This window comes from Triticum dicoccoides, chromosome 3A, assembly GCF_002162155.2.
Source record: "Triticum dicoccoides isolate Atlit2015 ecotype Zavitan chromosome 3A, WEW_v2.0, whole genome shotgun sequence".
In the NCBI taxonomy this organism is placed as follows: Eukaryota; Viridiplantae; Streptophyta; class Magnoliopsida; order Poales; family Poaceae; genus Triticum; species Triticum dicoccoides.
In genome coordinates, this window is record NC_041384.1 from 520,147,464 (window position 1) to 520,158,742 (window position 11,279).

The window sequence follows — 11,279 nt, forward strand, 5'->3', positions numbered from 1 at the left end:
GGAGCTCCTCCGACCATCGGCCTCGCGCGCGGCCTCTTCATGCCGCCGCGGATGACCTCGGCGGCGGGTGGCGTCGCGCCGGCGCCGGCCCGAGCCGCCGCCCCCTCCTCCTCAAAGCTCCCCAATGCGGCGCCGCCAAAGAAGGGCAAGACATCGGCAAAGAAAAACAAGGCGGCGGACGGCTCCGGCACCTTCAAAGCGAGGAGGAAGAAGCTTGCGGGGCGTGCGACGAGCGCGGCGGCTGCCGAAGCGCCGGCGAGCTCACTTGTTGAGCCGGCGGCCGGCGCGCACAACATGTTCGACGAAATGCCTCCAAGGTAAAAAATTCTAACTTTTCATTTTTTTGTTATTTTTTGAATGCATTCACATATAGATAGCTTATTTGCATTGTGCAAAAAAATTTGTAGTCTTAATGATGATGCATACATGTCCACGATGGGTGTTGGCTCCAACAATTCGCATTGGTCTCAAATCAATGACATGCATTTCGAAAACCATGAGTTCGAGGTGGGCGAGGAGGGTGAGGGCATTGTCGACGCACCGAAAGGAAGAGCGGGCAATTACAGCAACGCCGATGACATCTTACTATGCAATACTTGATTGCAAGTGTCGAGGGATCCATCTGTTGGAGGTGATCAAAGTAGAGATGATTATTGGCTTCGGATGAAGGAACACTTTGATGTTCGCAATGTGAGTGGAATTAACCGCTTCGGCCGATCACTTAGGTCCCGGTGGTCGACAATCAACTCGGATTGTCAAAGGTGGGCGGCCTGTCAAAAGGCGGTTGACACGTTGCACCCAAGTGGCACAAATGATGACGATAGAGTAAGTGGCATTTCATACATGTTCATCTACTTGTTGGTGGTGCTAACTTGTTTTGTTTTCATGTAGTACAACATTGCGCAAAACTTGTTCAAAGAAGAGGAGAGGAAAACCAAGAAGGGGAAGATCAAGAAAGGAAGGGTATTTGGTTTGCCTCATTGCTATGAAGTGTTGAAGGATGATGAGAAATGGAAGAAGCGTGAAGATTTGGATGATTTGCATTTGAGCAACAAACGAAAGCGAACAATTAAGTTGGATGATGACGATGAGGAGGAGGATGATGCATCAAGTGATGACGGCAAGAGAAGCCCCGCACCCAACTCGGTTTCATACTCGAAGCCAAAGCGACCGGATGGGTGCAAGAAAGACAAAACCGAAAAGAAAAAGAGGAAAGGAGATGATGAGCTCAAAAATGCTATGGAAGCAATTGTGAAGGCAAGAAAAGAAGCCAACAAGGTGAGGAAAATGACAAGGAACCAAGATGCCGCGGCCGAGGAGAGGAGGTTGGCGGCCGAGGAGAGGAGGGTGGCGGCCGAGGAGAGAAAGGTGGCTTTGGAGGAGAGGAAGGTGAGCAATGAGGAGCGTACTAAATTGTTGGAATAGGAGAAGCACTTGTTCTTCTTGGACACATCTAACCTCAATGTGGCGCAAATGGAGTATGTCAATCTAGCCCGTGAAGAAGTCTTGATCCAAAAAAGAGCCATGGTTTGTGCAATGGGTGGCGGTGGTATCGGCGCCATGGGTGGCGGTGGCTTCGGCGCCATGGGTGGCATGGGTGGCTTGGGTGGCTTTGGAGCCCCCGCCGACGCTATGGCCACCATGGGAGGCATGAGTTTTGCTTCTCTCATGGGAGGCATGGTGCACCTCCGGCCGCCATGGGCAGAATGTCTTTCAATGTGCCTCCTCGCACACATTCCCATGAAGATGCCGTTGAAGATCTTGCCAACACCGTCGGAGCTTCACGTGATGCGGTGCGCGATGAAGAGAGGGAGGAAGATTCATCTTCGGAGGCGGAAGAATCGTCTTCCGAAGATGAGGACGAGGACGAAGACGAGGACGAGGAATGATGTGTCTTTCATTTGTGTATTGAACTTGATTTGCATTTTGAACTTGGTTGGATGAACTTGCGGGCATGATTTTAAACTTGTGGGCATGAACTTTTTTTCATCAACTTGTTTGTGTGAAATTTTGTGTTGAAAATGTTCATCATTTTGTGTTGAAAATGCCATATGCAATGCACTGGCGAGTCGCGCGCGCTGCATTTTTGCGCGCTGCTGGAGCGGCGCGCGCTGCATTTCAGCGCGGCTGCTGGAGCGGGCACTGCGCGCCGCGCCAAACCAGGCGATGCGCGCGCGGTAAATCTGTTTTTTGCGCGCCGCGCGTCCGGCGCCTGTTGGAGATGCTCTTAGGGCCTGCTTGATACCGCTCTGCTCTACAACTCCGGTAGCGGAGTTGGTGGAGCTGCAGTTCAAAACGACGAAGTTGCAATTTTCCTATTCCAGGATTCCAGGGTTATTACTGAACAGGGCCTTAGTTGGCGCCTTCCATATTTGAATTCCCATGCTCTGTCTGGTTAAGTTGACGATCAAGAGAAGTTTTTCTTACATCATTGATCGATTTTGAAATGGAGAAATAGCATAGATCGACGATGACGAAAGAAGGGTAAATAAGTACCAGTATGTTTATTGCATCAACGTGCTAAACTATACAGCAAACAGCCCACACTCCGTACAAGCTGGCGATACTGGCAACGCCATCCAAATACAATAGGCAACAACAACGGAAATGTATGCCAGGATGCAAGATACCATATACTCATAAAGTCATAATATAGGACACAGCAGCGTCTGCAGAAGCTAGAACGTAAACGAACGCAGGCATCATCCAAATTCAAATAGCAAAGCACTGAACTGTATGGTGCTTACGAACGAACGGCACAGATCCGGGGGCTTCTTCAGCCGCTGCGGGTCCAGACGACGTGGTCCTGCGGCAGGAAGTGGCACACCGGCGCCCCGCCGGGCTTCACCTTGAGCACCTGGAAGGCGACGTGCCTCGGGTTCCAGCCGGCCGTGTTGGCGTGGCACACCGCCACGGCCTCCACCGCCGTGCCGTCCTTGCCGACCATCGACACCGTGTACGCCCTCGTCGCCCGCGTCAGGTGGCACGCGAACACGGCGTACGCGTACGGCTCCGCGTGGCAGGCCACCAGCTGGTCGGCCCCCGCCGCGCGCCTCACGCCGGCCATGGTGTACTCCTGCTCCGGCGACCCCTCCTTCCCGACCACCGTGGAGGCGGCCCTCACGTGGCTGGTCCCCAGGCTGGACGTGGCGAAGTCCACCATGGACTCCAGCGACGTGGCGCACGACTTCTTCTCCCCCTTGGCTGCCGTCGCCTCGCACTCGCGCAGCGTCTGCTTCATCTCCGCCGCCTCGGCGGAGTCCGGCGCCACCGAGAAGCGGCTGAGGATCTCGGGGACCTTCTCCGACGAGAACGGGATGGCGTCGGCCTCGCTTCTCGGCAGGAACTTCTCGCCGGCGCCCGGGGTGGCCATGAAATGGACCTTCATCTTCTTCCCGGCGTGCAGATCCTTCTCCAGGAAGAAGAGCGCGGCGCTGGGGTCGTCGTGCAGCTGCGTCTCCGTCGCGGCGTAGTTGTACATGAAAGGCGAGACGTTGACGTGGACAGGCTTGCCCCGGGGTTTGCCGCCTGGCTTGCCGTAGCCAGGCCTGACGTTGACGCCGACGCCGCCCTTCCCGACGCCGACCGTGGTGCCGCCTGGCTTACCGTAGCCGGGCTTGACGTTGACTCCGACGCCGCCCTTCCCGACGCCAACGGTGGTGCCGGTGCCACCAGGCTTGCCGTATGCAGGCTTCACGTTAACGCCGACGCCACCTTTCCCGACGCCGACGGTGGTGCCGCCGCCAGGCTTCACGTTCACGCCCACGCCTCCCTTCCCTACTCCGACCGTGGTGCCGCCGGGCTTGCCGTAGCCAGGCTTGACGTTGACGCCCACGCCGCCTTTGCCAACGCCGACCGTCGTGCCGCTGGGCTTGCCGCTGCCAGGTTTGACGTTGACGTCCACGCCGCCCTTGCCAACGCCCACGGTTGTGCCCCCGGGCTTGCCGTAGGCAGGCTTGACGTTGACACCCACGCCGCCCTTGCCGACGCCGACCGTAGTCCCGCCGGGCTTGGCGCTGCCAGGCTTGACGTTGACGCCGACGCCACCCTTGCCAACATCGACCGTCGTGCCGCCGGGCATCCCATGACCCGCGTCGACATGGACACCGCCCCAGCCGACGTTCACCGACGTGCCTCCGGCTGTGGAAAGCAGGGAGAGGCGGAGAAGGGTCAATGCTTTCCCGTGTACCGAAGCTGTTTGCTTAAGAGATGTAGAGTAGTATACCTTGATTGTTTAGGAGTTGAGAGAGGGAGCTTGGCATAGGGGTGTTGGGAAGAGCAGACTTCCAGTATTGCTCCGGAGCACGAGCTGCATGGGCATGGCTTCCTACCGACGCAATCTGCATGCAAATTATATGGTCAGTTTCGACGGAGTATTTGAGATCATCAGCGATTAACACTTTGATGAAAAAAATTGCTCCTCTCATGATGTATACACATAATAGTGTACTGTCACTCTCGAACCTTGATCCCTTTGCTCTATCACGGGACTGGTAGAAACATATACCAGCTTAACAAATCTAGCAAAATCACAGTAGCCTACAGGTTGAACACCTTGTATATGTCACACATAAAGCTTTTGATTTTCACGTAATCGACTTTTTAGCACATAGTACTAGCTTAATAGGAACGAGATTGCTAACTCTCAGTCGAGGCATAGCACATAGCACACTATTATTTTGGGTATTCTTCTTCATGTAAACACCATTTTATACTCTTTAAATTGGTATAAATCGCTATGTTGTTCTTTTCCTTTTTTTCAGATGTAGAGCACCATATGTTTTGGTTGCTACTCGAATAAGCATGGAACTAGCTAGGAAGAACAATAGAGCAGAGCAATATGCCTCCCACGAGAAGTAGAGTAGGAGAAATGAAGAACACAACCACGTCTACATGCAGGTGTGTTGGAGATGATGAATAAATTAGGGACGGAAAACGAAGGGCATGGTAGTGAGGAACTGACCAGTAGAAAGCCAAGGATGCCGGCGGCGACGAGCCTATCCATGGAGGGCACCAATGAGGAAACTGACGACAGCTCGCAATGTGAGGATGATCTGCTCACTTGGAACTGCCACAAAGAGGAGATGTGTCCTTGTACCGAGCACGAACGCCGATATTTATAGAACCAGGTCAGAGAGTAGATGTAGGTGGTTGCGGGGAATTAATTTGCACAGCTCGATCTATTAACTGCCCCGACGCAAGCAATGCACCACTCCTACAGTGGAGGAGTGTAGCAGCAATGCATCACTGAGTCGCCGCCGGGTGCAGGTACGTAAAATACGTAAGTACAGTACGGTGCAGAACTGGCTGTACGCCGGCCATACGTACGTAGCCAGAGTTGCACCTGCCCTGCATACGAAAAACGACGTGGTCGATGGAGTCGATCAACCGTCCCCGCCTCGCGCGCGCGATGGGATTGAATGTCGGTCGCCGTCGTCGCGCCCCATGCCGATACGGCTCCACCGGCAGCGTGGCGCGCGCCTCCACGTCTTCTTCTCCGGCAGCGGACGGTTGCGCGGGCGGCGAGCGTGACTGCGAGGTCGGTCGTTCGCTCGCCGCCTGACCACTTCACACGTGCTAGCCCTAGCCTGCTACGCATGCTAGAGAGGGTAAGGTAGGATCGAGTATCAGTTTTTCCGATGCCGATTTCCGACCGGAACGCCGAACTGCCGGTCCATGGACCGCACCGGCCCCCATAATGGTCGTCCATCTCCGGTGGTTGCTGGATGCCTGTGTATTGCCCAAAGCACTTATTGAGGGCTGTAGCAGCCATGCTGGCCAGTGTACATACGCTGCACGGGGCGGCTACGAGCTAGGCTACGTTGCCGGGTTGCTGCTCGTCAAGATCGGTGAACAGGGGCAGTGTGGTAGCCGTCCCCATGGGCCATGGCCATGGGGGCTACGAATCCGGTATGCGGGCGTGCTGGTGATGACACCATGATATGCGGGCATCGCGGTCGCAACGTTGAGCGTGGCAAGTCGGAAGGGGCCGGGGGCACTAATGGAGTGTGGAAAATGGTGGCACAGTCGCCCCGTCGCGCTGATAGTTGGGAGTTGGTTGGGGGCAAGCGCGAACTTGACACCGCATGCCGCTTTACGTGCTTCAGGACACCACCTTCCGGCCGCCGGCCGGACCATGTGTTGAAACATGGTTACGGACAAGAGGAAATGACGTCTGTCCAGTCCATTCTAGTACTGCTTTCTGCTATGTTTTAGTACTGCTTTCTTCTAGGTTTTCTCAGTTTTCATACTCCGTAGTACATCGATCGGTTCTACGTACCTAGCAGTGCTTCTAGATTTATGGCTTGCCCCTGGTTTCGAAAGGCTTCGTCATCCAGTGACACATCGATCGGATGTTTAGCTTGCTGGTCTTTGTGGTGGTAATGGGAATGGCCGATATCGTAAGCATGGCTCTTCTCCGGGGAACTATGTGCGATCTTGACATGTGTATGACCGGAACGTTAAATGTACCGTCATTAATTTAGGGTTCAATCTTTGCCATCCCTATCTTCACCGCTGTCTCCCACTTGTCCTGGTATACTGCCACCAGCCCCGAAAGTGATCAAGGTTCAAGAGGAATTATCTTTATCTCGACACCTTGCTCTTTCTGGTGGTTTGCACTTTGCACCCATCTCCTTCCCCTTCCGTTCGGTGCCACGAGGTGCGTTTCCTTGCCATGTTTTTTCGTACCATACACTGTGCAGCTCCGCTGAAAGCAGTACCCGAGCTGCTGCACGAGCAAAGAAGATCAGGCAACGGATGGTGATGACGGACGGACGGGTGGCCATTACTGATTTCGTATTGCCGCAGAGCACAGCAGAGTATTAACTTGCACTGCTCCTTCAAAAAGGCCGACACATCTTCAAACCACCCGGGTCCGAGTCTGACGAGAGTGCAGACCGGCGACGTATGAATGCTTGTGATGGCGCCCATATAAATTAACAAGGCACCGTTCATGTTTGGTGGATTCCGCCGTACGCAAGTATGGCCGTTTGATTTTGATCCTCGTTGGCTTTGTACGGTCCTCACCAAAACGTGTACGAGTGGAGCTCAAAATGATGGTACGCGCACTTATTTGGCGGGGGCGTCGCAGGGCCCGTCTTAAAGGTTGCTGAGCACGGTTGGTCGTTGGGTGTCAACTGGTAGGCGTCACGTACAAAGTTTAATCGCCACGCAGCGCAGAGCACCTTTTCAAGCCATTGATGTGGTTCCGTGGCAACATCACGTCGTTAGGCTGGTCATAGTGGCAGAGAAAAGGTCCAAAGCTAACCTTAAACTTATATAGACAAAAGCTATAACCCTGAACTTGCAATTCCGAAAATCAGCACACCGAACTCTCTAATTCCGGTCTATTTTGAAGCTTGAAGGAATTTCGTTGGTATTCATTGACGTGGCAAGGACATTAGGACTAATCGGCCGGGCCCATTAGAGCAGTTGCTCGTGCCCTCGCTCTGTTCTGTTTTTTCTTTCTTTTTTCTTTTTGTTCTTTCTTTTTATATTTTTGTAATAAAAATAAATATTTTTCAAAATACAAGAACCCATTTATCTTCTATTAGGAGCGACAAAAAATACTAGTGGTTTTATATCCCTGAGCTGTCCTCTATTAGGATCAGGCAAAAACTACTACTCCCTCTGTTCACTTTTACAAGACCTTGAAGACATTTCAGATAATGTACGAAACAGCCCATTTTGAGTTGTCTGAAATAACTTACAAAAGTGAACGGAGGGAGTAGTGATTATATATCCCAGAGTTTGAGAGGACACGAAATCGTGACCGCACACTCGCAGCGGCCGGAACTAGCCAATCGCCCTGAAGGCTGCTAGTGATTATATATCACGCATTGTATATAAGAACATATAGAGGTGTTCATATATGAAATCATTTTTTTTTGTTTTTTTGAAACATTTGCAATAATAATTTACGAAATTCTAAAAATATTTTTTGAAAAATATGGCACGTTAATATTTTTCCAAATACATTATTTACATTTTAGAAAACTATACGGACATTTTCTTCACATTGTTTAAACATTTTAAAAAGTTTACTCAGGTTTCAATGTTTGTTCCCTTAAAAAACGTTTCAAATAATGTTCACTTTTCCAAAATTGATTGTGTTTTTACAAGAATGTTCATTTTTATACAAAAAAGCATTCAGAATTTTCAGAAATGCACGCAATTTAAAAAATTGGATAATTCAAAAATAGTTCGGGCCTGCCCTGTTTCAATATTTGTTTGGCCTTACAAAAAATTCAAATCTCGACGCTGCAGTGTGTGGTTAAATAGTTCACGCCTCTTTTTATTGCTGTAACAGCCAATGTTTATAGTGGCTGGCGGGAGGAGTTTAGCATCTCCAGATCACAAGTTTCGAATCTAGCAGAGTTTCTCTTTTTTTCAGTATTTTTATCACTTCGCCAGTTACGTAAAAGTAAAAAATAACGTCGCATCAGTTGGGCCGGCCCAGTTGCAGTGATCCTCTTTTATATAGTATTTTTACCTCGCCTGTCACATAAAAAAAAGCTTCGCGTCTGTTGGGCCGGCCCATTCACAACCGCAGTCAACAATCCCACGATTTGACCTACCACGTCCACAATCCCTTTTTGGGAACACTCTCAAGTTTAAAATAGACCGGAATCAGGGAGTCCTATGTGCCAATTTCCGGATTGAAAGTTCATTGTTTGATTTAGCTTTCATCTACTCCATCTGTTTCAAAATAAATGACTCGACTTTGTATTAACTTTAGTACAAGTTAGTATAAACTTGAATCACTTATTTTGAGATGGAGGGAGTACAAGTTTAAGTGTAAGATTGATAAAAATGGGCGGCTTGATGCCTGCCTCGATTCAGCCCCTTCTTATCGAAATCACTAATTAAGGAGTACTCGTTGCAAAGAACACTTCACTTTCCCAGATTGCGACAAGTGGCGCACAACCTGAGAGTTTTCCCTTTTTTCGTAGATCTGTTTATTCAAAACGTTTTATCTCTTAAACCGAACGTCCAAATCTCGAACCGTTTTCACCATTGGATTCCTCGCGTCGAGATCTTCGAAACTAGATCCCATGTTGATAGGTTTTGACGAACTTTTTTTTCACGAAAAAACCGGACGAAAAAAATCAGGCGAAAAAACCGAACCGGGAGCACGTTTTTTTCCCTTTCTGAAAGAGGCACGCCCGTGCCTCTCGCGAAATCACAACCATGCTTCTCGTGAAAGTAAAACCGTGACTCTTGTGGAAGGAAAAAAAAACAGAAAACACGTTTTTTTTCCGTTTTCGAGAGGCACGACCGTGACTTTCACGAAAGCACAACCGTGCCTCTCGCGGAAGCAACCGCGACTCTCGTGAAAGAAAAAAAACAGAAAACGCGTATTTTTTTCCTTTTTCGAGAGGCACGGCCATGACTTTCGCGTAAGCACAACCATGCCTCTCGCGAAAGCAAAACCGTGACTCTCACGAAAGAAAAAAAAACAGAAAATGCGTTTTGTTTTTTACTTTTCGAGAGGCACGGCCGTGACTCTCGCAAAAGCACAACCATGCCTCTCGCGGAAGAAAAACCGTGACTCTCGCAAAAAAAAAACGCGTTTTTTTTTCGTTTCCGAAAGGCACGGCCGCGACTCTCGATAAAGCACAACCGTGCCTCTCGCGGAAGAAAAACTGTGACTTTTGCGAAAGGAAAAAAAAAGAGAACGTGTTTTTTCGCGCAAATTTTTTTTTTCAATTTTTTTTATCGAAAAGCTAAGAAAGACCAGGGGAAAACCAAAATATCGAAAAAACCCAAAAAAAACCATTTAAAAAGCCGAAAACGCGTGTGGAAAAATAAAAAAACAAAATCCGAAGGAAGCGTCCAGAGCGCGACACGTGGTGAATGGCTGAGAGCGCGCCAAGTGGCGCTGATCGTTGCGAGGCTCTCGAAGGAGCGCTCGTTAACTAGTTGCTCCGCCTTCTTATATAATATACAGGAGAGTTACAGAGTTTGGTATAAATACAATGAGACTGTAATAAGGAAACTATCTATTTGGTGGGAGTTTAACTTGCACGCCAAGGTTATCATGAGCCGTCGGACAGTAGGTCTCTAACATTAAGGTTTGTTTTGGACTTTTTCTTGAAAGTAACTTACATAATAACATAACGTATTTCAAGACAAATTTGCTTATGTGAATTTCAGGCCGGTACACATACAAATGGGGTACCACGTTAAATGACAAACTGCATCTGGACCGCTCGGCCTAAACGGTTGCAAGCGGTTTGACTGTTGCATTGAAGATGCCGTAAGGCATTCCAAAAAAACCTTTTAAAGAAAGACGCCGAAAAGTTATCTTAATCTAATAATTATAAAAAAAATGGCCAGTACAATGAAAAGGCGATTATACTAGTCTCCTTACTCCAATTGAATGCAGCCCCAGGAGATTGAAAATTGTACAAAGCCAACAATAAATAAAAGAAACACTTACAAACCTCCTCGTCATATCAGATTTCAAAAACTGCAATAGGCACTTGCTGCTTGAAATTACGCTGGAGTACCCGCCTCCCGAGGAGCTTCACGGACGAGAGTGCCCTTCGCGCTGTCCGTTTGCCGGCGATGTGCCGCAGGGGCCTTTCGGGGAATCTCCATGCCGTCTGATCTGCCTGAACGACGCACACCCGGTCAACCCGCCTCGGGGGTCCATGATGGGTGGACCGTGGGCGTGTCCGGGGCCACCGTCATGGGGCGGTTTCGGTCGCACCCACGACAACCCTCCCGTGTGTTGCCTCGCCCGCGGGTGGGGGGGGGGGGGGGGGTGGCCAGGCCACCTATCAGCGTCTTCGAACCTCGCCAGGCTGGTTCGGTCGCGACAGGATGGACGTGTGATACGTCTTCAATGTATGTATATATTTGTTTATGTGCATGCTATAGTTAAATAAATTTTGCATAATTTTGGCACAAACTTATATCTTTTTATTTGGACTAACCTGTTAATCCAATGCTAGAGGCCAGTTTCCGGCTTTTTAGGTCAAAATTTTATGGAGCCAAAAAATCAAAAAAAATCAAAAAATCTTTTAAGTCAAAAGACTCCCGTGGCCAAAAGGTGAAGGTGAGGGGCCCACTAGTTAGGCATGCAGCAGGGCCAAGCGCCCCCTGGGGGAGCGTGATGAGGGGGCATGGGGCCCGTGTAAGTCGTTTTGGGCTCTACTTTTACTTCAAGAAAGGTCCTAAAATATTGTTTAAAAATTAGTCCGATGAGAGTTATGGATCTCCGGATATTTTAAAAACAGTGATCTGCCACAGAAAAGTACGAGAGAGAGAGA

At 49.8% G+C, this 11,279-nt stretch overlaps 1 protein-coding gene across 1 annotated transcript; it reads right to left on the reverse strand.

Moving 5' to 3' along the window:
- Nucleotides 1–2,479: 2,479 nt before the first annotated feature.
- Nucleotides 2,480–5,101, reverse strand: LOC119268926 (BURP domain-containing protein 3-like). The gene is made up of 3 exons (XM_037550647.1): nt 4,964–5,101; nt 4,226–4,340; nt 2,480–4,140 (listed from the first exon to the last, which is right to left on the reverse strand). Exons 1-3 carry the CDS (start codon nt 5,003–5,005, stop codon nt 2,777–2,779), a joined length of 1,521 nt encoding a protein of 506 aa, XP_037406544.1. The 5' UTR covers nt 5,006–5,101; the 3' UTR covers nt 2,480–2,776.
- Nucleotides 5,102–11,279: the final 6,178 nt, after the last annotated feature.

Excerpts from the sequence above, each read along its gene's own strand:
- LOC119268926 (XM_037550647.1), bottom strand. The coding sequence starts at position 5,005 with ATGGATAGGCTCGTCGCCGCCGGCATCCTTGGCTTTCTACTG. Across the intron at positions 4,341-4,963 it reads GCATCCTTGGCTTTCTACTG|ATTGCGTCGGTAGGAAGCCA; the intron begins GTCAGTTCCTCA and ends ATTTGCATGCAG. Across the intron at positions 4,141-4,225 it reads TCAACTCCTAAACAATCAAG|CCGGAGGCACGTCGGTGAAC; the intron begins GTATACTACTCT and ends TGCTTTCCACAG.